The 26,893-nt window shown below is 25.1% G+C and overlaps 4 protein-coding genes and 1 long non-coding RNA gene across 9 annotated transcripts; 2 read left to right on the top strand and 3 right to left on the bottom strand.

The window, feature by feature from the left end:
- Positions 1-189: 189 nt before the first annotated feature.
- Positions 190-2,611, bottom strand: LOC141528380 (small ribosomal subunit protein uS5-like). Its single transcript, XM_074244422.1, has 4 exons — positions 2,594-2,611; positions 2,105-2,206; positions 1,454-1,804; positions 190-702 (listed from the first exon to the last, which is right to left on the bottom strand). The coding sequence occupies exons 1-4, from the start codon at positions 2,594-2,596 to the stop codon at positions 205-207; spliced, it is 954 nt and encodes a 317-aa protein (XP_074100523.1). The 5' UTR covers positions 2,597-2,611; the 3' UTR covers positions 190-204.
- Positions 2,612-3,386: 775 nt separating this feature from the next.
- Positions 3,387-14,385, top strand: LOC141528378 (Y+L amino acid transporter 2). 4 transcript variants are annotated; one of them, XM_074244419.1, is made up of 10 exons: positions 3,387-4,134; positions 5,087-5,351; positions 5,995-6,241; positions 6,537-6,662; positions 8,088-8,350; positions 8,533-8,733; positions 8,819-8,893; positions 10,159-10,411; positions 10,525-10,580; positions 11,756-14,385. In XM_074244419.1, coding segments are annotated over exons 1-10 (1,491 nt in total). In that variant the 5' UTR covers positions 3,387-4,132; the 3' UTR covers positions 11,759-14,385. The 4 variants fall into 4 exon arrangements, with proteins under 4 accessions (XP_074100520.1, XP_074100519.1, XP_074100521.1 ...); XM_074244418.1 differs by lacking the exon at positions 10,525-10,580; XM_074244420.1 differs by lacking the exon at positions 10,525-10,580 and having other exon boundaries at positions 3,387-3,946.
- Positions 14,386-15,856: 1,471 nt separating this feature from the next.
- Gprk2 (G protein-coupled receptor kinase 2) lies at positions 15,857-23,605 on the bottom strand. 2 transcript variants are annotated; one of them, XM_074244416.1, is made up of 7 exons: positions 23,470-23,605; positions 22,142-22,586; positions 21,967-22,062; positions 20,896-21,253; positions 19,186-20,092; positions 18,468-18,605; positions 15,857-18,350 (listed from the first exon to the last, which is right to left on the bottom strand). In XM_074244416.1, exons 2-7 carry the CDS (start codon positions 22,191-22,193, stop codon positions 18,126-18,128), a joined length of 1,776 nt encoding a protein of 591 aa, XP_074100517.1. In that variant the 5' UTR covers positions 22,194-22,586; positions 23,470-23,605; the 3' UTR covers positions 15,857-18,125. The 2 variants fall into 2 exon arrangements, with proteins under 2 accessions (XP_074100517.1, XP_074100518.1); XM_074244417.1 differs by lacking the exon at positions 23,470-23,605 and adding an exon at positions 22,788-22,920.
- Positions 23,606-23,903: 298 nt separating this feature from the next.
- On the top strand, positions 23,904-25,623 carry LOC141528383 (uncharacterized). Its single transcript, XR_012479364.1, has 4 exons — positions 23,904-24,157; positions 24,899-25,212; positions 25,296-25,343; positions 25,526-25,623. It is a non-coding gene; the product is annotated as an uncharacterized LOC141528383 (long non-coding RNA).
- On the bottom strand, positions 24,174-26,499 carry LOC141528381 (uncharacterized). Its single transcript, XM_074244425.1, has 5 exons — positions 26,346-26,499; positions 26,002-26,277; positions 25,449-25,658; positions 25,134-25,307; positions 24,174-25,063 (listed from the first exon to the last, which is right to left on the bottom strand). The coding sequence occupies exons 1-5, from the start codon at positions 26,394-26,396 to the stop codon at positions 24,881-24,883; spliced, it is 894 nt and encodes a 297-aa protein (XP_074100526.1). The 5' UTR covers positions 26,397-26,499; the 3' UTR covers positions 24,174-24,880.
- Between the last annotated feature and the right edge of the window lie 394 nt (positions 26,500-26,893).

The following is a 26,893-nucleotide window of genomic DNA, read 5'->3' on the forward strand; positions in this document are numbered from 1 at the left end:
TGTTCTTTCCGTGTATTGAAATTTTTAATTAATCATATTAATAGTATAATTAAATAAAAATAAATTTTTAATTGTAATTTAAAAAAAAATTAAAAATTAAATAAATAATAAAATTTTTAAATTAATTAGTAGGATAATAAAGAAATAAAAGTAAAAAAGTAAAAAAAAGTTATTTCATGAGGCGTTTATTGAATAGCCATTAAATTATTTAAACAGCATCAGCACTTCTTTGACCAGTAACTGCACGGTGATTTTGGATAACCAGTCAGCGTGTTCTTGGTAAGGAGCCTCCAAGAGTGGCATATCCTTCCACAAATCTGGGGTCAGATAAGCGTAGGTCTTGGCGATGGCTGCGTAAGTAGCCTTGGCGAAGTTACCAAGAGTACAAGTAGAACCACGAGCGGAGGTGTAGCAGTCCTCGATACCAGCCATCTGAAGAAGCTTCTTGGGGACTGGGGCCGACACAATACCAGTACCTCTCGGAGCCGGGATCAAACGTACTTGGACTGATCCACATTTGCCGGTTACCTTGCAAGGTACGGTGTGGGGCTTACCGATCTTGTTACCCCAATATCCACGACGGACTGGAACTACTGATAGCTTGGCCAAGATAATGGCACCACGGATAGCAGTAGCAACTTCTTTGGAGCACTTTACTCCGAGACCGATGTGGCCGTTGCTGTCACCAATAGCGACGAAAGCCTGTTGGAAATTAAATTTTTTAGAATTTTATGATAAATTTTAGTAATAATAAAAAAAATTATGAAAATTAATTTAACATATATTTAATAATTTTAATAATTTTATAACAAACAAATTACGGCAAAAAAGTTAGAAAAAAATTGACGTAGAAATTTTAGAAAATTAAAAATGCAATTTTTTCATCAAAAATTGTAAAATTACTGCTAACTTTAATTTCATAAAAAAATTTAACATGTAGAGATTAAAAAAAAAAAGATAAGAGCAATTTTTATAATTAATTTATTTATTAAATTAAATCGAAGTAAAGCAAAATGTCTGCTATTTTAGTGTCATAATTAACAGACATTAAAATTGTTTTGGATTTTATTTTATAAATTAATAAAAATTATTTTTAAATAATTGCATTAATAATTTTTTTAATTTCTACATATGGAATTTTTTTTTAAAGGTATAATTGATTTTTGTAAAATTCTACAAAATTATCAAATGTCTCTCAATTTCCGATAATAATAAAATAATAAAGTCACCCGATTAATTTTTTAATTTTTTTTCATTTATTAAATGAGAATTAAAAAAAAATTTTTTTTAAATTGCAAATATAATTTTTCAAATTTTTTTCTTTTTAACAATTTTTTCAATAAAAAAAATTCTAAAAATTTTTAAATGGCGGGTAATTTAATTTTCGTCAATTTCCGAATTATGAAATCAACAGATTAAGTATTTTATATTAATTTATAAAAATGAATGTTACCTTGAATCTTGTACGCTGTCCGGCACGGGTCTGTTTTTGGACCGGCATGATCTTAAGGACCTCATCTTTTAAAGATTGTCCAATAAAGTGATCAACTATATCATACTCCTTAATGGGCAAGGAGAAGAGGTAGATATCCTCAAGAGAACGGATTTTTCCGTCTCTGACCAAACGTCCCAGCTTGGTTACTGGGATCCATTCCTTTTGGTCTTCCTTGCCTCGACCACGTCCGCGTCCACGACCGCGACCTCCTCGTCCACGGCCACCACGTCCTCCGCGGTCGCCGGTACCACCTCGTGAGCCAAAACCTCCACGGAAGCCACCTCTGACGGCTGGAGCTGTGTCCGCCATCTTAAAAAAATTCAGTTATTTTAATTAAATTTGCAAATTTTTCAAAACTTTTATCGAAAATTAAATAAAAATAATAATAACACAACTTTAGTAGAATAAGTAAATTATTGATTATATCAATTACTTAACCAAACTTTTATACACGTGGTGATTTTTTATGAGTAAATTAATAATTTAGAGATTTTATTGAGCATTTTTTTATTTTATGCACAGAAAAATTATCTGACTGATTTTAATGATTGTTTATTTATTTTTAATTATTTATTATATTAAAATATTAAATAATTGAAGAAGACTTACATTTTCAATCGTTTCGGATATACAGTTACGAAAGGAAAGAACGATAAAAGAGATAGAAATATATGGCTTGCATTTACTTTCTCTTCTACGAAGTAGGTGGCGCTAAAATTCAAATCGGTACAGTAGGGATTCCCATGTTTTTATGAATTCAAAAAATTATATATATAATTACACTGAAATTTTGAAAAATCTAAAAGACAATAAATTTAGCTGTCGAGTTACCATTTTTTTAATTTATTTTAACAAATAATAATGGCAAAAAAAAATTATTAAAAAAATGGACTTGCAGAAATTTTAATAAATTAAAATTAAATGCAATTATTTTTTCAAAAAAAAGTTTACTTATTAAAAAAATTTTATTTTTTATTACTTATCAAATAGAAAAAAAAAAGGTCTGCTGATTTCAGTATAATTTAAAAAAAATATTCAGAAATTAATTTAATTATAAAAATTTCAAAAATTATCTAAACTAATTATTAATTTTAGCACCATTATAATTAATGAAATACAATATTAAGTATAAAAAAAAAATAAGTAGAGATTAATAAAACAAAAGTAGATTGATTAATATTTTCCACAGCTGAATGGTTGCACACATAGACAAATGTTATCACTGAAGAAATGTATTAATAAATATTATATATTAACAAAGTAAAACACAAACAAGTTTCAAAATCACATTAAATACATTACAGCAATTATAAATTTTTTAATTGAAATAGTTACGCATTTAATAACGAGAATAGTTAATAATGAAGAGATGAAGGTCATTGGTACAATAAATAATTAGTATAGCTACGAGTATGAGTGATGACAACAATTATATTTGCTCAGTGCAATATTTACTGTTTAATTATTCTTATTAAATAATTACGGTAAATTTTAGTCAAATAATAGCAAGAGCTATAAACTATTTGAATCTCTGAGCGAATAAAGATGTGACGCTAAAAATCGTCATTACATATAAATTACAACGACTGGCTATTATTTGAAATATAAAGAAATTAATTAATATTAATGAGCATGAGCGTGAAGCGATATATATCTATTCCATTTGGAGAATTGTCTGGTTTGTCTAGATCCGTTCGATGAATTTAAGCTGGTTTTATAAATTTCTCAAGGATATGCTGATACTGGGAAAAAAAAAAAAAAACACTTTTACTAAATCTGCTAATTTCGCGCTTTTTTTTTTTTTATCTGCAAAGATAAATTTTTTGTTTTATTATTTAATATTAAATAACATTTATTTTAATTTTAAATTAATAAATCTTCAGTCCTGTAATTAAATTAATTTATATTTAAACAATTATTTTCTTCTTTTAACTCATGAAACTTTATGCCAAATAAATCAGCACCGAAATTATTGATTTATTTTTTTTTTTTAAATTATTCACGTTGCGTAATTAGTGTAAGCTATAATAATAATATTAACAAGCGTCGAAAAATAAACAGTATTTAAAATACAAAAGAAGAAATATTGAATGAAGTTAATTTATATTTTATAACCGAACAAATAGATCTTTTGTCAACCCCTCTAAAACTCAGAGAAAGACCTTTTATCTATTTTTCCATTTTTTTACTCTATCCCCACATCCTCGACGTATCTCACCCCCCGACCTTCTGTTCATTCTGTTCTCTCTTGCTCACTACTCTCTTTTCTCGAATATTATACACGTAAACGGGGACTGTATTGAGCGCGTTAACTCGAGCGACGGTCGCGTTTTACGCGCAGAAACTCTCCCGATATAAAGATCGTAGCGGCATTTTTTACGAGTGCTTTGACACAGGAACCAGATAGATAGATATATAAATATATATTATCATTAAATATTAAATATAAAGGTACAATATTAAATATAAGGACACCTATTCAGATACTCGGCCGCTGAGCGGTCCATCTCGTGTCTGAATCAAAAGTGTTTTACAAAATTAAAATTAGTTTTATAAAATTTATATTTAAAATTATTAAAAGTTAAAATAAAAAAATTAGTGGTGATTATTCTCTAAATTTTAATAAATTGTTTGCACATGTGAGAGTTATTTATTACCTAATTAAAGCTATTTTATTTAATAAAATAATCAAATATTAATTTATGCTAGTTTTTATAATGTCGATTCGAACGTGTCAGTAACAAGTTTTTTTTTTCTATTCAAATAAATTATTTTATCAAATAATTATTTTTTTGATTTATTAAATTATAACAAAAAAATATTTTTAAAAATTGCATATGTAATTTTTAAAAATTTTCTATTTGTACAATTTTTAGTTTAATTTTTTTAAAAATAATTTTTCAATAAAATAAATTATTAAAATTTTTAACTTAATTTTTATCATTTATATTGTTTATAATCTTTTAAAGTTATGACGTTAATAATTTAAATAAAAAATCACAAGTCGTTGATCCACGTGGTGTATTGATTTTCTCAGAGCGTCACCAGTTGTAACATAACTATCACTAGTTGACGCAAGTTTTAGAGCCAGACCACGATTTTGAATAAACATTCATTCAGTTTTTATTCTTTTTTTTTTTTACATAATGGAATTGTGAAATAAATTCGACTGTACTTAATTTTTTACCCGGTCTTTCACTTTTATCAGTGTCTGTTTTGTGTAAAAAAAAAATTAGGTCTACTCGTCCACTGATTTCACGCAACACTTTTTACTAAAATCGATTTCTTATATTAGATAGGAAATCCCGTATCGTAATTGTTAAATCGAACTACTTTAATTATTATTTATACATTCAACATTTATCTTTGTGATAATAAGCTTACAAGTGTTGCATATATTATTCCTCGGGACTTGTTATTATTATCGTTACGCATTTGAAGATTGTGAGTCTATTTTTTCATGGGCATTTTAAATTAATCTATTTTCTCCGAAAAAAATTGGATTTTTTTTTAGATTTATAGATTTTTTTTTTTTTTTTTTTTTTTTTTTTATTGATTTAGATAAATTAATTTTTATTTTGGTGGTTTTAGGAACAGTACAAAAATGTCTACGAAAGGTAGCATTAAAAATGGTAAAGGATCCTACGACTCGCTGGCTATTAATACTGACAAAAAGGACGAAGATAATGGAGAAATTAAATTGGAAGCTAAAATGTCACTTCTTAATGGAATAACTGTTATTGTTGGTTCAATTATTGGTTCTGGGATATTTGTCAGCCCAACTGGTGTTATAATGCACACAGGAAGTACTAATGTCGCTCTTATTGTTTGGACTGCATCTGGAATTTTTTCAATGGTATTAATATTTGATAATTAACTATTAAAAAAAATTTTTTTTTTTAATTTTTGAATAATTTTATTTAAAAAAATTTATTGAAAATTTTTTTTTAAAAAAAATTCATTCAAACATTTTATTTTTATAAATTTATTAAAAAGTTTTATTTTAAAAAAATTTATTAAATAATTTATTGAAAAATTGTATTAAAAAAAAATTCATTCAAAAATTTTATTTAAAAAAAATTTATTAAAAAATTTCATTTTAAAAAAATTTAGTATAAAAAATTTATTGAAAATTTTATTAAAAAAAAATTTATTGAAAATTTTTACTAAAAAAAATTCATTCAACAATTTTATTTCAATAAATTTATTAAAAAGTTTTATTTTAAAAAGATTTATTAAAAAATTTCATTTAAAAAAAATTTAGTATAAAAAATTTATTGAAAATTTTTATTAAAAAAAATTCATTCAACAATTTTATTTTAATAAATTTATTAAAAAGTTTTATTTTAAAAAAATTTATTAAATAATTTATTGAAAAATTGTATTAAAAAAAATTTATGAAAAAATTTTATTTTAAAAAAATTAATAGAAAATTTTATTAAAAATTTTAATTAAAAAAAATATTTTCTAAACGAATTTTATAAAATTTTTAAAAAAAGGTTGGAGCTTACTGTTACGCAGAACTAGGATGTATGATTAAAAAATCTGGAGCAGACTACGCATATATAATGGAAACATTTGGACCATTTGCAGCATTTATCCGTCTTTGGGTTGAGTGTATGATTGTAAGACCTTGCAGTCAAGCAATTGTTGCTCTAACATTTAGTATATATGTTCTTAAGCCATTCTTTCCGGACTGTTCACCTCCGGAAGATGCAGCAAGATTATTAGCCGTTGTTTGTATATGTAAGTCTCGTTAAATAATCCGATAATTTAAAATTGAGCCAGCCAAGCATATAGATTATTTTTTCCATTACCACTGCAGATAATTGGTATGATATTTAAAATTTATTGACGAGCGATCTAGTCCTAGAGCACTTATTTATTTAAATTTCAATTACGTGTTGACGTTCGGTACCTGGAAAAATAAATCGTGTTTGTTATTGAAATTAAAAATTTAAATAGTTAAACAAATATATAATTAAATAATAAACCTACATCTAAGCGTATAATTAACTTATCGTTGAATTACTTTTTATAGGTACGCTGGCATTTGTAAATTGCTGGGACGTTAAATGGGCAACAAGAGTTCAAGATGTTTTCACATACGCAAAATTACTGGCTCTACTTGTAATCATAAGTGCTGGTGCATATCAACTTTGCAAAGGTATGTAAAAGTTGTTTTATAAATTACAAGTTTTATAAATAACAAATAATGGAACAAAAAATTTAAAAACTTCAGAGAAAATCAAGCTTTTTTTTCTTCTTTTTTTAATAAAATAATAAGTTATGTATACATTACATATATATAATGTATAAATATCTCTGGGGTTTTATATTCCTTTGAGTATAATTCCGTAGCCGGACGTGACAATTTGTCCAATCAAAAAGTCGAATCAAGTAATGTCTGTTCGTATAGAATTATAAGAAGAACTTTATGTGCTATTCGATCGCACGTCTCAAAGAATCACCACAATAAATTGAACTATTTAAATTTCAAATGGAACGAAACAAGTGTACAAAGTATAAAGCTTCACAAGTCGATTTAAAAATAAATCTAATAAGTACTGCTTATTATTATACATTATTAGTTTAGGGTTGATCAAATTTTACACAGTCAATCTTGACAAAAGTCATTTTTGAATCATTTTTTATGAACAAGCTTTCTTCAATGATTAATATTTAAATTTTTAGATTTATAGTCGTGACTTTGAACTTTGATAATCTTCTGTCTTTTTTTTTTATATAATGATTTTTCTTGGTCCTATAGACGATCTCCGGGGGGTCCTTTAAAAAAGGTGTCTTGCGGTGAGCGCAATATCTTCAGTTTCAATCATCGAAAATCAAAAATCTAAAAAAATTCTATTGATATTTGATATTATCTAGTGATTAATTGAAAAAATATTAAAATACATTTTTTTAACAAATATTTTTAACAAAAAAAAAAAAATTAAAATTTTTTATGACAATTTTAGCCTTAAATTATGAGAATTTTTTTAACAAATAAATTATATAAAAAAAAAATTTATATTTAGAAGCTTTAAAAAATTATAAATGCAATTTTTTAAAAATTGTTTTTTAAAGTTATTTTAATTTTCAAGAAAAATAAAAAAATTTTTAAGTGTTTGCTAATTTAAGTGTAATCTTAAATTGTTTATAAACATATCAAATATTTATCGGAATAGTTAATTTCTACACGGAAAGAACAAGATGACATTGGATATCATCCCAGATTATACTGAGTGAAAAAAAATTTCAGATAGTAATTGATATTATCCAGATTATAATGAGTATAATCCAAATTATAATGAGTATAATCTAGATATCACTGAGTATAATCCAAATTATAATGAGTATAATCCAAATATCACCCAGTATAATCTAGATTATACTAGCTACTATCTGAAAAATTTTTTTCACCACAGATATCTCTGAGTATAATCTGGGATAATATTCAAAAAAATTATTTGCTTGATTTAAAAATTTTTATTTTCTGTGTAAATTTCAAAAATGAAAATCAAAAATTGAATTCTTTTCAAGCTTTAACTGTGTATACTTTAATGAATTAATGATATTATTTAAAAAATTAAAGGACACACTGAACACTTCAATTTTGATGGGAGTAAAACTGAAGTAACCTCGATAGCTTTGAGTTTTTATTCTGGTTTATTCGCTTACAATGGCTGGAATTACCTGAATTTCATAATCGAGGAGCTCAAGGATCCAGTTAAAAATCTGCCCCGAGCTATTGCAATTTCTTGTACTCTCTGTACAATTGTCTATGTCTTGACGAACGTGGCATTCTACACGACGTTGAGTCCCAAACAAGTACTCTCTAGTGAAGCTGTCGCCGTTGTAAGTATTAATTATCTTAGTAGTTTATTCACAGATCGTTTACTTTATTATTCTCTCCTGTAATTTAATTCTCATGAATATTTACTCGAGCTGAAAAAAAAAAAAAAAAAAAAAAATATATATATTTTATAATTATACAGCTTATAATTATTATTCACTCGCATGGAATTATTATATTACAGACGTTTGCGAATAAACTTTTTGGAGTGATGGCCTGGACGATACCGGTATTCGTAGCTCTCTCGACATTTGGAGCTGTCAACGGAATACTATTGACTTCATCTCGGTTATTTTATGCGGGTGCTTGTGAAGGACAAATGCCGGAAATTCTTACGATGATACAGACTTCTAGATTAACTCCTGCTCCAGCTGTCATATGCATGGTAATAACTTTTACTACTATTATATACATATACACTGCCAGTTATTTCTTTATGAATATATATTTCATAATCTTATTCATTCCAGGCACTCTTATCAATGTGTTATTTAGCTTCATCAAATATTAATGCTCTGATAAATTATGTTGGATTTGCAACTTGGGTATGTTGTTTATTTATTTATTTTATTTTATTTTTTATCATTTTTTTTTAGATTTAATTTAAAGACATAAATAGTATTATATACAAACTTTTAAAAGTTAAGATCAATTTTTTTTTCTTCACTATTTAAATTAAAACTAAAAAAAAATATTTTTTAAAAATTTAACTTATAGTTTTTCAAATTTTTTACATGCGAAATTAATTTTTCAATGAATATAAAATTTTTTAGCAAATATTTGATTAATTTAGAAAATATTTGATACATTTGGAAAATTTTTTTTAAAATAAATTATGGTAAAAAAATAAGAAAAAAAAATTGACATGTAGAAATTTAAAAAATTAAGAATAAAATTTTGTTTTAATTATTTTTCGGAATAAACTTGTTTGTTAAACAAAATCAAACGTAATTATTTACAAGTGAGGTCAAACATATTTTTGGCCATATCTACACGGTAAGAACAATATTACGCTGGATATCATCCTAGATTATACAGAGTGAAAAAAAACTTTCAGATAGTAGCTAGTATAATCCAGATTACAATGAATATAATCCCGATTATAATGAATATAATCTAGATTATAATGAGTATAATCCAGATTATAATGAGTATAATCTAGATTATAATGAGTATAATCTAGATTATAATGAGTATAATCCAGATTATAATGAGTATAATCCAGATATCACGCAGTATAATCTGGAATTTTTTTTAGCTACTGTCTGAATTTTTTTTTCACCACAGATATCACTGAGTATAATCTTTGATGATATCCAGTGTCATCTTGTTTTTTCCGTGTAGGTGAAAAATTAACATTCAAAAATTTTTTTATATTCTGCTTGTTTTTATGTCGGATTTATTGTGGTAACAATTTTTTTTTTTTTTTCAGTTGTTTATTTTTCTATGTATTTAAAAAAAAAAAAAAAATGTATCAAAATTTTCAAAAAAAAAATTTCATTCAAAAAAATGAAAATTAAAATGCTAGACTCTACTTGTAAATAATTACCAAATCAAAAAATGATCAAAAGAATGCTGATTTAATTTTCACTGATTTTTTCAACCTAAAAAAAATAAATTTCTATCATTTTTGAACTTACAATTTTTTTTAACCATTTCAACTTTAGAAGAAATTTTTATTGGACATGTTCTAAAAAATGTTTCAGTATTTTTTCTTTTCATAAAAAAATTTCCTTAAAAATATTTTTTACTTTCTGAAATATATAATTGAATCATGAGACAATAATTGTATCTAAAAATTTTTTTTCAGTTGAGTATAGGTGTATCGGTATTATGTGTCCCCTGGCTGAGGTGGGCCCAACCAAACCTCCCACGACCAATAAAAGTAAACTTGATCTTTCCAATATTTTACATCCTCGCGACACTATTCGTGACTGTCGTTCCAATGTACGCGAGTCCTGTTGAAACGGGATATGGTTGTCTAATGATATTCTCCGCCGTACCTGTCTACCTGTTGTTTATCTCCTGGAAATCTAAACCTAAATGTTTCACGAGTGCAGTTGGTAAGTATTGCTGACATTTATAATTTGAACTCAATAAATCATGCTCATGATCATTAAAATGTATGTTTATTTGACGTTGATTTTCATCATTCATAATCAATAAAATTTCACAGGCGCAGTCACTCAATACTTGCAGAAGACACTGATAGTCGTTGGACCAAAGTCTCAGGTTTTATTTTAAAACACTATACATAATTATTATTTTATTATTTTATTATTTAATAATTTATCACAATACTTAACACAGCACACAGTGAGCTAGTAAGATTAACTTGCACCAAACTTGTGTATGTTTTATTATCATTCTGTAATAACTTTGAGATTTTTAACGCGGAGTGACTTTTCATACTATAAATAAGTTTATTAATATTCATATATTATATGTATAATTATCTATAATTATTTACTTTCACTGAGTCATAAATATTTTTTTTCTTCTTTAATTTTATGTACTTGTGAAAAAAATTAAAAAAAAAATTATATGACCAAAATAAAATATAATTTAAGGGGAATAGCCACGGTGAGGATAAAAAAAATAGGTGATTTTAGGGATTTTTTTTTTTTTTTTTGAAAAATACATAAAAAAATCAACAATTAAAAAAAAAAAGATTAATAGTAACAATTTTAACAAATTTTCTAAAAAATTTATAAATTTTTTATAAAATTGTAATATTCAACTTTTTTTTTAATTGTTCGTTTTTTTATGTACTTTAAAAAAAAAAATCAAAAACATCAAAAAAAGATAAAATTTACTGTTTCAAATGTTAAATTCTCTTAAAGTGTTTATATTCAATTTTTTTCTTATTTAATTTATAAATTTTTTTGAAAATTTGTTAAATTTCCGAAAATTGTGAAAGACATTAAATTTAGCTGTCACTTCACAATTTTTAAAATTTTTTTAACAAATAAATTATAGCAAAAAAAAATTATTAAAAAAATGGACTTGTAGAAATTTTAATAAAATAAAAATGCAATTTTTTAAAAATAATTTTTTTGTTAAAGAAAATTAAAAAATTGTCAAGTAATAGCTAATTTTAATGTCAAATTGTGATTTAAAATCAAATAGAAATTTCGTTCAAAAAAATAAAAATTAAAATGGCTTACTTGAAAATATTTACTAAAAATTTTTCAATCACAAATTATCGGAAAAACTGTGCTTAAATGCTCGTTAAACATTTTCTATTCATGCATTGCATTGCATTTTTTAAAAATCCATAAAAAAAATGAACAATTAAAAAAAAAAAAAATTAATTATCTAAATTTTTTTTTTTTTAATTTTACAGTGGCTATCTCCCTTAAATATTATCTGTCAAAAAATACTAATTTAAAATTATTATGTTGCAGTAGGGACAACAAGATTAATGCAGAAGCTGATGGTGGTGGTAGGTAAATCTAAACCTGCTCAAGTGTAAATGAAAAAAAAAAAAAAAAGAAGAAGAAGAAGAAGAAGAAGAAGAAATAATACAAACGGCCTCAAATGTAACTTCCTACGCACTACTTAATTAATTAATTTATTAATTGATTACCGATATAAAAATGAATATTTTTTGTCGCAGCCAAGTAGCAATATATTTTTTTATTTACTTATGAGCTTAATTGCTAATTACATTTAAGATTTATTAAAATCGTTAGATAAATAATTCCCAGCCATAAATATTTATCAAACGATTGGTATTAGCAGAGCATGCTTTTTGAATAATTAATTTTATAGTAATAATAATTATATTTTAATTGTATTGACTGAAGAAGTGATATATTGTAAGAAGATGTTAAATAACAAGCATGTTAAATCACTTCATCTTGAAACGCATAAATTTATGAGATTATAAATGTATATTTAAGTGTTCTAATTAACGTTATAATTATAATAACTCAGATAAATTGAGAAAAAAAAATTATTATAATAATACTACAACAAATACATATAACAAAAAACAACTGCCAGCAAAACAGAATCAAGAAAGTCCATCATGCGAGAGAGGCGATTAAGTGTATGTGTATATGGTTTATACTTATGTTGGTATTTTTAAACAATATGTTACTTATCTATTCACTTTTGAAATTCATCAGATCAAAACATATCGTTATTGTTATTTTTTAAAAATGAAAAATCAATAATTCAAGTAATATTTTTTATCTGATCTATAAAAATAAAAATGGACAAAAATAAATTAAATAAATGAGCGAGAATGAATGGGAAAAAAAAAACATTTAGAATTTTAGAGAGTGCCTACAGAGAGTATATTCTTGTAATTAAATCAGTTTTTAATTTATATAAATAATTAAATCAATTAAATGTGCGTAGGTATTTTTAATTTTTCATTCCGTCTTTAAATTTCACGGTGAATTATTTTAATAATTATAATTATAATAAATATTTTAATATTATAATTATAATGGTACGACTGTTACAAGACAATAATTTTATCTTGAAGACAAGTTATCTGAAAATATTAATAAATTTTATATAAGTATGTAGTATTATTTTTTGTTAATATACAATTTGTAATTTTTTGTTTTTATTTACACGATTTTTAAGGAAGAAAATCACTGTGACGGTCGAAAAAAAATTTTGGGAATTTTTTTGACAGGCAAAATTAAGGAATTGTTTATTTTTCTTAATTTAAAATACTGAAATTTAATTGTATATTGTTAAAATTATTTTTTAATAGTAGATAATCAATTGTATATCGCATTACAGATGCATAAGGGCGTATAATAAAAATTCTGTTTTTTTTTTCTGTCCAAAAAAATTTTTAGTTTGAAAAAAAAAAATTTTTTTGCAATTCTCCACGTTTCATACAAAAATAAGTTAATGCCGAAAAAAAAATTTTTTACACGCCCTTACGGCTTCCGGGACCCACCTCGGATACCATAAGAGCGTATAAAAAATTTTTTTTTTGGGAATTAACTTATTTTTGTATGAAACGTGCAAAAATGCAAAAAAAAATTTTTCTTCAAACTAAAAATTTTTTTGGACTTAGAAAAAAAAACAGAATTTTTATTATACGCTCTTATGGCATCTGGAACATGATAGGATGATCGATTTTATAATGAAAAAATTAATTTTAATTTAAGATTAATCAATTTGAAATTGAATATATTAATTATATATATTTCAAAAATTTATTTAAAATTATAAATTATTAATTTAAAATACTAAAAATTAATTTTATATTGTGAAAATTAATTTTTGACAGTAAATAATCAATTGTGTATTATAAAAAATTAATTTTTGATTATAAATAATTAATTATGAATTCTAAATATTAATTTAAAATTTTGAAAAATAATTCAAGTTTTTAAATGATTAATTTCATGTTATGACAATTAAATTTAGGTCATAAATAATTAATTTTGAACTGTAAAAAATAATTTTATTTCATAAAAATCAATTTAAAATTTTTATTAAAAAAATTTAATTATTACAAAATTATTAACAATCTTGTATAGCACTAGAAAAAAAATTTTTATTTTCAGACGATCTGTTTTTGAGTTATCGAAGTGATTATGGAGGGGGAAATTTTTTCTAGTGCTCTACGAGATTGTTAATAACTTTGTAATAATTAAATATTTTTCAATAAAAATTTAGGGTAATAATCTTTAATGTACCCTTAATAAAATAAAAAAAATCCGATCCCCAAATTCCTTTATTTTCCCTGTCAAAAAAATTTCCAAAAATCACCTCTTTTTTTCGATTGTCACAGTGGTGTTCCCCTTCATGAAAAAAAAAAAAAAATAATAAAAGTTACAAAAACAAAGTGGATCAGTAATGTATTAATTAATATTTAGGATCTGAACACAAGCGATAATATATTGAAAATAAATAAAAAAATTTGACAATATATCGTGTATATAATATATATAATACATATACTACCTCATTGTTTGGTGTTGACTTTCGTCCGGCAAAAGATAATGCAAATATATGTAAAAAATAGTGGAAATATAAAATAATATCAATATAAATAAAATCTGATTTTTTTTTTTTTTCTGACACTTATCATATATTTATTATCCTCCTATTCAATTTATATCAATGAGATTTATTTTACATAAAATATATAACTAAATCCAAAATTACACATTTTTAAGACCGATAAAAAATGGCCAGATCTAATCATACACATTTTTTTTAATAATATATATTTCGTAGCTTGCAATACTAAATTTTTATTTTTTATTTTTTTAACTTAACTATAAATTTGTTCATAAATAATTTATCTCGTATGATCAATGATCAACATTAAATACAATTATCATATATCATTAATTAATTTAAAAAAAAAATAAATAGAAAAAAAATTACACATGGTCACATCTTACCATTTTTTTTTATCGAACATAGAATTACGACGATGAAGTATGTGTTCCTAGAATATTACTATTGAAGAGCGTAATAATTACAAGAAATTATTTGGTTTTTATTGACATCGACAAGTAATTGGTTTGAATATATTTAATAATAAAAATTGTTGTTACTATTATCGTCCATAATTATTGATAATTATTTGTATATCAGGAATGTAGACAAGATAGGATTATAATAGCAATTTATATTATTATTTTTGCGACGTTTCGGTCATTTATTAGACCTTCCTCAAGTGTAAATTTGCTAATAAAAATCTTAAAAATTATAATAAAAATATGCACAGAAAAAAAAGTTAACTTGGGCGAAGAAAATATTTTTCTTCCCAATTATTTTCTTGAGCAAAAAAAAATTTTTTTTTGACAAGAAATTTTGAGAAAAATTTTGACTTCGGCCACCCGAAAATTTTCCTGAGCCAAGAATTTTGTTCTCCACACGGAAAGAACAAGATGACACTAGATATCATCCCAGATTATACTCAGTGATATCTAGATTATACTCATTATAATCTAGATTATACTCATTGTAATCTGGATTATACTCATTATAATCTGGATTATACTCATTATAATTTAGATTATACTCATTATAATCTGGATTATACTCATTATAATTTAGATTATACTCATTATAATCTGGATTATACTCATTATAATCAAGATTATACTCATTATAATCTGGATTATACTAGCTACTATCTGCAAATTTTTTCCCTCAGTAAAATCTGGGATGATATCCAGTGTCATCTTGTTCTTTCCGTGCAGTCAAGAAATTTTTTTTTCTGTGTGAACAACCACTCTTTCGATGGGGAATTAAATTCTGTAAATAATGCTGTTGTTTTTTTATTTTTTTGTTAGTTATTAACATGTGTAATTTTCAAATGCCTTTGAAAGGTCTAATAAATGACCGAAACGTCGAAGAAATAATAATGTAATTTGTTATTATGCTCCTATCTTCTCCACATTCTTGACATACAAATAATAAATAAAAATTGTCATTCCAATTACTATAGATGTACTCCAGCATATTAATTCAAATTTTTATTATTATTTTATTATAATCATCATGATAGTATCTGTCATTATTTATTATTTATTATTGTTGTTGTTATTATTACATAATAGGTGATTGCTTGCACTGTTGCTGTAGTACGCAGTGCTCGTGGGGCAATTATTTTATTTATATATAATTTAATGAGTACTGTGACTAGTTGAATCGTACATTGATTCATTAAATAATTTTGAATTAATTATTACTTCTTATAAATGATATTATATTTTTTTTTATCTTTAAAAAAGTAAAGATTTAAAAAAATTCGTAAAAAATTACTACGCGAATAGGCCATAACACAAAAGTCTCACGGAGACCAAATCCCTCGAGTAGTTTAATTGCAATTCTATAGTTTATGTTTTTTATTTTTTATAATTATTTAATTTGTTCGATAAGCTTATTTGATGTGATCCAAATTTAACTAATCGTTTTATGCAGCCAATTTTAATTCACTATAGTTACGTATTTTTTACTTTAATTAACGGACGGTCAAAATGCTTAACGGTTTACCGTCTCTTGTTTTTTTTTTTTTTACACTATTTTTATTTGATTAATTTGTTTTGTAAAATAATTTTTTCTTAACTGCATAAATAATTACAAATTAATCGAATATCATTTTATAAATAAATTCAGAATTTTGCTTAAAATTATTTTTAAATATAATAAATTCCTACTATATGGAATTCGTCGGTTTAACTGTTACGCTACGTCGAGAGAAACAAAATTAACAACCGTAATTATAATAATAATAGTAATAAATATTGTACAATAAATGGAATGATAGAAAATAAATTTAACAATAGTTTAAAAAAAAAAAAAAATAAAAATTACAAAGATAATTTATCGAAATATTAATAATTCATTTTTGTTGAGCCCTTCGATATTAATTCAAAATATCGACCTTTTTTTACTGTTTATAAAATGCTACTGTATTATTTTATTATCTGTATTTGTATATGTATATAGTCTATATATTTCTTTAAAGTCAGAGTAATTTTTTTCAAATTAAAAAGTATTTGATAACTAAATTTACATTGACACTCTGTTAGATTTTGTGCATTATTTTAAATTTTTATTTTAAACAACGCGCGTTACCAATACCAAAAATGTTTATAATATTTAGATTTGTAAGAAAAGTGAATAGATACATTTTTTTTGTATATGCTCTTTTGGCTCTAAGAAAAAAAAATTTTAAAGCTAAAAGGACGTATTATTTTTTTTTTAATCATAATTAATTATTAGCCTTAAAAAAATAGAAAAGTTATAACACTGGTAAAAATAATGACTCTTCTACTCATTTTATTTGAAGAGAACGTGTTTTTGATTAAAGAAGAATCTAAAATATTACTTTAGTAAAAAAATTAATTTAATAAAAAAAATTTCTTAAACAAAATAATTTTTTTTTTTTTAAACTTAGCCTTAAAAAAATTTATAACACCGTTATTTGTGTTTTTTCGATACAGCTAATTTTTTTAATTACTATAAAAATTCTGCTTGTTATGTTGTACATCATTATTTTGATCATGATTATTAATTGATGTGAATTTAAATTATTTCAAGAATAATTTTTTTTTAAATGCTTATTATTTGACAAAAATATTAGTTTATCGCACTCTTGATTTTTTTTAAGTCAATAATAAGTCAAATTTTGGTTTAAAAAAAAAAAAATTTTTTTTATACGCCCTTTTAGCTCTGCAGAGCCAAAAGGACGTAGATATTGAGATGCGGTCTTTTGGCATTAGTAACGCGGCTTTTTTATTATCGATTATAAATGTGCGATTCAGCCGAGACAAATTTATTTGGTATTATATTTTTAATTTATATTATTATTTATTATTACTAGTTATATTTCCATTAATTAATATTATTTTTATTATTATTATTATTATTAGTAAATATTGAGTAAAGGAAACACTATTATATTAATTAAATTTAGCAAATAAACAGCTAAATAAATAAAAGTTTAACAGTATAGAAAAGTGCGTAAGTTTGAAATAAAATTTTTGTGCTGTTTAAAATTAAAATTTAATTAATAAAGTTGTAAAATGCCTGGTTAAATAACTGCTTTCACAGCCTCTACTCGCATCTCACCAACAATTAGTTATTTAATGATAAATTTTTTTTTTTAATATTAAATTGACGTAGTCAAGTGTAGACATACATACGTGACATCACGTGAGATTATTATTTCGTAAAATTACCAATAAAACAATTCCGACATAAAAAGTACCTAGATGAAGATGAACAAACTTTTGCCGAAGCAGTAGTTGAATTTACTACGCTTACCATAGGTCATCAGCTGGCTGGCAATTCGGATCCTTGACTCTGAGATAATTCAAATAAATGTCCATCGGATATCGGTATCTGTCTTGTTCGGGCATTTTGTTTTTTTTTTCTTCTAAATGGAAAGCAACCACGGCTATCATTATTTGTCAGCGGATAGTTTATTAATAAATCAGGCGTGGGTGAGCAATCTGGCCCGAGTACGTTAAGCTCTTTGAAGCATTCAGTCTCAATCATCTGTAATAATTTAATTCGTAATCTTATTACACTCTACATTTCTCTAATATGATTTAAACTATTGATCACTATAATCAATTTATAGATTAATTATCTTACTCGACTTAATAATATTACCTCATTCTGCCACGGTATTGAGACACTGCCAGTATTAAATTGGCTGTAAAATGTATCGTCTGTTGCGTCTAAATTAACTCCTTTTACAGTTGAAAATTGTTCAATATCTAATACATCTTTTGCATAGACCGCGTGAGGCTAAAAAAAATTTTTTACATTATTAATATTGTAACTTGCAACTTTGCAGTCACCATGTGACTACCGTGACTTGTGAATTATAAATAAATAAAATTTTGCTTTATTAAATTAATAAATTTTGTTAAATTGCACTGTACTTTTTTAACTATTGACGTTTTTTAAGATATAAGCTCATCCTGGTGTTACACTCATCAAGAGCTTTCATTTGAGTACCCACATGCATTTTTGATATATTTTTCATATATACACCTATATAATATACATAATATATATAAATATATGAAAAAATGATGTGGGTACTCAAATGAAAGGTCTTGATGAGTGTAACATCGGGATGAGCTTATATTTTCAAAAATGTCAAAGTTCACAAGATACAAGGTAATTTCTTAATTATAAATCTAGAGATAGAGCATTTTCGAACGCAGCTTAAATACTTGTAATAAATTGACTATTGGTGAAAATCTTATGAAACCTTGAAAAGGCACAAATTCAAGACCTTTGCCACAAAATTTTACTTATTCTCTTAACAATATAGATTATTTACTTAAAAAAAATAAAATTAAATTAAACAACAACTTACATCTGGAATAAACGGCGGGTCCCACATACCAGCCTCGACTCTTTTCCAATTCAAGCACTGAAAGAAACTATCAAGCTTAACTTCCTTCGCACCGTATCTACTACACTTGCACCCTAACCGATTCTTTGGATTTTTCTTCAGTAACTGTTGACACAAATTCTTGGCCTCCTCGGTAAATTTGTGGGAATATTTTTCTTGATCTTCCTTGACGCGTCGATCAACTTCCTCACGCTTAACTTTCTCTTTCCGGGCTCTGAACGGCGCTTGACCCTCGATCATCTCGTAAACAAGACAGCCGAAGCTGAACCAGTCGGGCGAGAAGGTGTATTTTTCATTATCAATAACTTCTGGCGCCATATAACCAACAGTACCCACTCGACCACGCACCATATCGCCTTCAGAAATTTCAACTGCCAACCCGAGATCGGATATCCTCACGTGTCCATGATCGTCAAGAAGTATGTTCTCGGGTTTACAGTCACGATAAACAATGCCCTGAAGATGAAGATGCTCGAGACCACAAACCACTTCAGCGGCGTAAAATCGCGCTCTATTGATATCAAAACCTGGTTCACCGCCCATATTGTAAATATGAAATTTAAGATCACCACCATTCATTATTGTTAGCACGAGACAAAGTGCGTCTTTTGTTTCGTATGCGTACGCCAAAGATACTACAAACTTAGAGTTTATTTTTTGGAGTATGTTTTTTTCTATTAGTACCATTGATTCGCCTTTGCGTTTTTTTATTCGTTTCTTTTCCAGCTTTTTGCATGCGTACATTTTTCCAGTCGCTCGAACTTGGCAGGCACATACTTCTCCAAATCCGCCTTTTCCTAGTACTCTGTACATTCTGAAGGTTTTGTAAGTTACTGGCTGTGATTCTAACCACTTCCATTGTAGGTACCTGTTAATTAATTATGTTATTTAATTGTCGAGTAAAAAAAATTTGGTAATTATTTAAAAATGTGGTCCACCCTATTTTTGGCTATGTCTAGGTGAAAAATTAACATTTAAAAATTTTTTTTTTATTTTGCTTGTTTTTACGACGCATTTATGATAAAAAATTTAGTGAAAAAAAAAAAAAAAAAAAAGATTTCGATAGCTTTTTAAAATTTCTATTTTATCTTTTTTTTTTTTTAAATTATATAAAAAAACAAACAATTAAAAAAAAAATTGAATATCACAATTTTCTAAAAAATTTATAAATTTATAAAATTGTTATAATCAACTTTTTTTTTTTTAATTATTCATTTTTTATGTATTTAAAAAAAAAAAATCAAACAAAAATTTCGTTCATAAAAATGAAAATAAAAATAGTGGACTCCACTTGTAAATAATTACCTAAATTTATTTTAAATAATACACATTGATAAAAAAAAATTGACTTAATTCAAGAAAAAAATTTTAAATCAAGAAAATAATTTTGAAGAATTTGATTATTTTTAATCAAGCATAAAAATTTTTGAATCAAGAATAATTTACTTGAATCAAAAACTGAAATTAGCTGACAATTGTTAATTTTTTTTTAATTTTTATAACAAATCAATTACAATAAAAAAAAATTTTTTATTAAATTTTTTCCATGATAATTTGATTGTTATAAAATTCTAAAAAAATTTCTAACATCATTTAACTTCAGTGTTATTATTTTTCTTTAATCAAGTTAATTTTTTATCAAATAAAATAAGCTTAATTTAAATAAATTACCTATAGAAGTAGAAACTAGAACGAAATTGCATGAAAGGTTCACCGGCAAGATAGTTTTTAACAGTCGAAGACACTTGAACAAATAAATCTTTCCCCGCAGAACTGAGACGTTCCTCGCACTGGGATATCACTGAATCATTGAGAATGCCCGAAACTTCAGAATTTTCGTGTTTCAAATACTGTTCATACAGATCTTTGGCTAATTCTGTCCGATTTTCGTCTATTTCTATTTCATACTTTTCAATGGCATCTAGCAGAAGATTGAAGCGATGATAGGCAGGTTTTAAATCTTGGCAAAATTGCCTAAAGAGCACTCGCCCGATAGGTTGTTGATCAACGACATAGCTGTACTTAATATCTGAACACAAAAAAATATTTAATAAAATAAAATCCATTATAAAAATCTTCAGGTCTTATTAATAAATAATTTAGAAAGTGCGAATCTGTTGAGAGTAATAATAGTAATTTGTATATAAATTTAGTATGTAATGATCAGAGTGTTGACAATATTTTTCAAAATAGTTTAATTAAAATTTTTTCAATAAATATTCGAGCTATTTATAATCTTCAAAATTGTAGAAATTATCTTCAATGATACTGGTTAGCTGACAGCTGTCAATTTTTTGAATTCTTATAACAAATCAATTACAATAATAAAATGCTTTTAAAAATTTCCACTAACAATTTTTTTTTTTTTTATTTTCACATGTAGAATTTATTTATTAAACTTTTTTCGTTATAATTTAATTGCTATAAAATTATAAAAAAATATGAAAATTAATGTAGCAGATATTTAATCATTTTTGCAACAAATAAATTATGGCAAAAAAAAAATTGCCATGTAGAAATGTTAAAAAATTAAAAGTGCAATTTTTCAAAAATAATTTTTTTGTAAAATAAAATAAAAAAATGATCAAGTGACTTTAATGTCAAGACAGCTAACTTTAATGTCATTAAAAAAATTTCTAGTGTCAATTTTAGTGTCATTAATCTTCATAATAAATTATAAATTAAAAATTTTCAAATAGAAGAATATAAAATAAAAAAATCTTCTATTAATAATAAACTCACCAAGCTTATCTTGTAAATAAATGCATTGAGATATGTGGGGAAATTGGAGTATCTTTCGCCATTTTTTGCTTTTACCTTTATTACTGTCACCACCGCCTGGAATTTAATAAGCATAAATTACAATACTTGAATAAATAAATAAATAAATAAATAAATAAATTAAAAAAAAAAATACCTTCTCGTGCTTTGAGATAAACGGTATTGGCTACAATATTCTCCAACTCCATCAATTCCAGCTTGATTGAGTTTAAACAATTCAGTACAAGGTGTGATACCAAAGACTCGGCGGTCTAGACTCTTATTATTTAAAAATTCAAATAATTTAGGCACCTTCGACAGTAAATGTTTAACTGTGGGTTTAACCACCCACTTAAAATTTATAAAACCAGCTCCCATCTGCGCCCGTTGTGGGCACCGCGTCCAAAACGCGTAACCCCCACCAATTTATAAGCTTTTGTTCAATAAAAACAACGTCAGCCCTTTAATGATCAATGAGTAATCATCAATCACTTCTAGTACTTCCTTCAACACTTAAAATCCTTGGAATACAGTCTTTATTAAATTAGCACCAAGTTGACTTGCCACCACTTGAAATCTTGCTGCTCTCCTGATTCTGCATCCTAATTTATAAACAAAATTTATTAATATTATTTAATTATTTTTATGGAGTAATTTACACACAAGGAAGTAATAATAATAATACAGTGTTAAATATTAAAATAACGTGAGGCATGTAGATGTAACTGTATGTGAAATGGGCGTAAACAGTAGTCGTTTGTTTCCATCATCAAATTAATTAAAATGTTAAGTGATAATCTTACCGATATCATCTACCTCCTAGCAAGCACTATATACTGATTGAGCTTTTTGTTTCATTACACTAAAAACAATATAGATTTATTTGGGACAATTGTTTTGGTGTATTTATAATTGTTGACTTAATAGTTAATATTTAAATATTGTAATAATGGGTGTTATTTAATAATTGAGTAACGCGCGCAGTTGAAACTATATTACTACAACTCGTGGACGTGAATATGTAGACGTGAAAAATAATGGCCGACCTGGCCCCCGTACGAACACTACTGTTTAAAGAAAGCTCCGAGAGTATTGGTGCATGTATATTGCATGTAAAAGAGTATGGTACACACCAACATCCGATAAGTGATAATACACTTGTGCTTGTTATTATTTTTTTCACTCTGTCAAAATTCTTCTTTTCTATTTTATTTACTTTTTTTTTTTTTTTTTTTTTTTATGATTAATATTTTTTATTTATTTTTTAAGAATGTCAGAAGGCTGCTAAATTTATCACCATTAATTAAGTGAAAGCGGAAAATATTTATTTTATAATAATCAGATAAATTTATGTATTGCTGGAGATGCTGTATTATAAGATGAGCACGTAGATGAAAAAGCGAAATGAGAGCCGATGAGATTTCGAGAACCTACTGGCTGGATGCTGGACTTTTTCGGTTAAATTAATTAGTTTTTGTACTGTACCTTTGTTTACAAGTGGGTATATTCAATTATGTCTCGGTTATTAGTCACTGGATTATTTATTTTTTTACTTTATGGTGGGTATGATTCCAAGGTAAAACCAAAAGACTATTATACGGGGATGTATGTATGGTTAGGGAAGAAAAAGTACATTAATTTTTATGATTTTATGCTACGCGCATGTGCTGCTGTTTTGTCCGGAGCGGCATTTTTTAAATAATTTTTTTTTTTTTTTAAATCAGTTAATAAATGAAAATGAAGTTAGCCGACATTTCAAAATTTTTAGAAATTTTTTTTTGGAAAAATTTCACTTTAAAATTAAAAAAAAAATTGTCACGTGTAAAAAATTTGAAAAAATATAAGTGCAATTTCTTATAAATATTATTTTAGTTGTAATTTAATTAATAAAATAATTCAAAAATTTTTAGACGTCTGCTAACTTCAATTTCATGTTAATAATTGTAATTTTCGGTGGAAGAAAGTAAATGTTAGTTAGAATTAAATAATATTTAAATTTTCTAACCGCTGTTTTTTAAAAATATTTTTTTGTTTGATTTAAAAAATTAAATAGTGTTTTTTTTTTGTTTATTAATTTATTTTTTTCACAAAAATTAATTACTTTAACCACAACAGAATTTTCTTGAGGTTAAAATTTATCAAGAAGTATGCAATTTTTTCATCAATAATACAGGTACATTTTATGATACTAAAATTAAGAGATATCTGATAATTTTTAGGATTTTTTTTTTGAAAAAATGCAAGATACTAAAATTTGCCGTCAGCTGTGAATTTAAAAAACCTTTTTTAACAAATCAATTACAATAAAAAAATGCTTTTATAATTTTCATTAAATTTCACACGTGGAATTTTTTAATAATAATTTAATTGCTATAAAATTCTAAAAAAATTTTTAATATCTGTCAACTTCATGAAAATTAAATTAGCCGGCAGCAATAAAAAAATATTTTTAAAAAATTGCACGTATAGTTTTTCAAATTTTTTATAACACTGGAGTTGACAGATATTAAAAATATTTTTGGAACTTTATGGCAATTAAATTATTAAAAAAAAATTTAATTAAAAAGTTTCACGTGTGAAAATTAATAAAAATTACAAGTGAAAATTTTTAGAAGCATTTTTTTATTGTAATTAATTTGTGAAAAAAATTTTTAAAATTGACAGCTGACCGCCAACTTCAATATTATAATTTTTGACATGTGCAATTTTTAAAAAAATTTTTTTTAAATCTTAAAAATTTACTAATAAATTATTCAAAGTAAGCTTTTCTATTTTTTTTTTACAATTTCTGCAAGACAAATTTTTTATTCTCATAAATTATTTGTTAAAAATGAAAAAAATGATCGAATATCCGATAAATTCAGTATCACAAAAAATTAATAAATTATAAATGATTTTATTTTTCTTCTTTAAGACAATCCTCGTCCTCTTTTATTTCAAATATGTAATAAAGGGCCAACGCGTCATCAGTATCTGGCGTGTCCATGTGATAATTGAGCAAGTAATATCCACAAGGCATTTTTTGATTGAATGTCATTAAAAATGGGTCTATACTATTCGGCGCAGTAAAATTTGATCCCTGAAAAAACAAAAAATAATTTCAATTCTAAAATATTGGCTACTAAAATTTATTAGAAAAAAATAATCACCTCCATTATTGGACACTCGGAGCCATCAAAAATACCAGCACTCAATATTTTCATCAGATTATCTTCAATGGACCTCGGTGTATGTTTTTCACAAATATCTTTCATGCTATCCTGGTCAACTTGATCTGAAGAATCGAAAATTAATTTCTTTCCGTTTTTCAGAGATACTTTACCCTGTTGAGAAGAATAAAATTATTCAATCCATGCAAAGTGCGTATATATCAAATTATTTTGAATTTTTTCAAATTTTTTTTAATGATTTTAATAAATAAATTATTTTTTTTTTTTAATAAGGGATTCTTTGTATGTAATTACCAATTTAAAGGTGCTGTCCTCGTCTACTGTTTTAGAAAATTCAATATAATTATATCCATTTTTATTGTTCCCTTCAGGTCCAGCCGTGAAGTACTCGTTTTCCCGCACAGTCATCACAGTTCTGTTCAAGTTTACCTGGTAAGTTATTCCAGAACGCTCAGGTCCAACGATCGGTGTTCTGTCATTATCTATACAATTAACTCCTGGGAGCTATTGAAATAAAAAAAAATATATATATATTTAAATAAAAATGAAGTTAGCTGACAATTGTCAATTTTTGAAATTTTTACAAAAAAAAAAAATACTTAAAAAATTTCCGATAATAATTTTTTTTAATTTTTACATGTGGAATTTTTTTATTAAATTTTTTTTCATAATAATTTTATTACTGTAAAATTATGAAAAAAATTCGAATGTCAATTAACTTTATTGTTTTATGTGTAAATTAATTTATTAATTTATTTTAATTTTTAATTTATTTAATTTTTAATTTTTTATTTATTTAATTTAATTTAAATTTAAAGAATGAAGAAATTTATTTAAGAAGAAATACCGTAATATCGCCCTTGCCGAATCCTTCGAACTCTCCGTATCCACCCGATCCACTGGAGGCTTTATAGAGTATCAAGTCATCGTAGATGTAATTCTTCTGAGATTCGAATAAATTTTGGTAGCAGTTACATTTCGGAAGATACTCGTCATCAAACAATGGACCTGGACGGGAGTTTGTATACCCAACCCCGCCGTAGAGTAAAGCTTCGATACCACAAGGTGTTTCTTCATGTTGAACATTTCCAATTCCATGTTTGTCGTCTTCGTCTGGCCACGCCTGAATTAATTCAATGAATCAAATCTAGAAGCTTGAAAATTAATGGAAATATTTATGTAATTACTTACCGAGAAGACTGAATTTACAACGAAGATGAATATGAATAAATGGATCCTCATTTTTTTTTTTTTTTTTTTTTTTTTTTTTTTTATTGCTAACTAAATAACTTGAAGCTTAAAAGTACAAAAACAAGTAAATTGTTTCATGGTCAGGAAACAACTTGTCAAACCTGTAAGTTATCAATAATTGGATAATTTTGCAGCGGTTTTAAATGTTTATTAGATATGTGACGCATTTTGTTAAATGATAAGCATGGTCGTCGGACGAATATTGAAGCATTGTTGTAATTATGAATGTTGAACAATATTCAAGATATTACAATAATTTTGTAGTTAATTTTATATTCTTCCATTTAAAAATTTTTAACTTATAATTTATTATGAAGATTAATGACACTAAAATTGACACTAAAAATTTTTTTAATGTCATTAAAGTTAGCTGTCATTAAATTTTATTTTACAAAAAAAATTATTTTTAAAAAATTGCATGTTTAATTTTTTTAAATTTCTAAATGTCAATTTTTTTTTCTAATTTATTTGTTGAAAAAAAAATTATT

Source organism: Cotesia typhae, unplaced genomic scaffold (genome assembly GCF_013202065.1).
Source record: "Cotesia typhae breed Kobodo isofemale line unplaced genomic scaffold, CoteBio_Ctyphae contig_43, whole genome shotgun sequence".
Taxonomy (NCBI): Eukaryota; Metazoa; Arthropoda; class Insecta; order Hymenoptera; family Braconidae; genus Cotesia; species Cotesia typhae.

Coding starts and splice junctions, on each gene's coding strand:
- Gprk2 (XM_074244416.1), bottom strand. CDS start 22,193: ATGGAGTTGGAGAATATTGTAGCCAATACCGTTTATCTCAAAGCACGA. Junction 20,093..20,895: donor TCTAGTTTCTACTTCTATAG/GTAATTTATTTA, acceptor ATTAATTAACAG/GTACCTACAATGGAAGTGGT. Junction 18,606..19,185: donor ACCCGCCGTTTATTCCAGAT/GTAAGTTGTTGT, acceptor AATTTTTTTTAG/CCTCACGCGGTCTATGCAAA.
- LOC141528378 (XM_074244418.1), top strand. Junction 6,242..6,536: donor ATTAGCCGTTGTTTGTATAT/GTAAGTCTCGTT, acceptor TACTTTTTATAG/GTACGCTGGCATTTGTAAAT. Junction 8,734..8,818: donor CTCCAGCTGTCATATGCATG/GTAATAACTTTT, acceptor TATTCATTCCAG/GCACTCTTATCAATGTGTTA.
- LOC141528380 (XM_074244422.1), bottom strand. Junction 1,805..2,104: donor TATCCGAAACGATTGAAAAT/GTAAGTCTTCTT, acceptor AATTTTTTTAAG/ATGGCGGACACAGCTCCAGC. Junction 703..1,453: donor GACAGCGTACAAGATTCAAG/GTAACATTCATT, acceptor AATTTCCAACAG/GCTTTCGTCGCTATTGGTGA.
- LOC141528381 (XM_074244425.1), bottom strand. CDS start 26,396: ATGAGGATCCATTTATTCATATTCATCTTCGTTGTAAATTCAGTCTTC. Junction 25,659..26,001: donor TCGGCAAGGGCGATATTACG/GTATTTCTTCTT, acceptor TTATTTCAATAG/CTCCCAGGAGTTAATTGTAT. Junction 25,064..25,133: donor CCGAGTGTCCAATAATGGAG/GTGATTATTTTT, acceptor TTGTTTTTTCAG/GGATCAAATTTTACTGCGCC.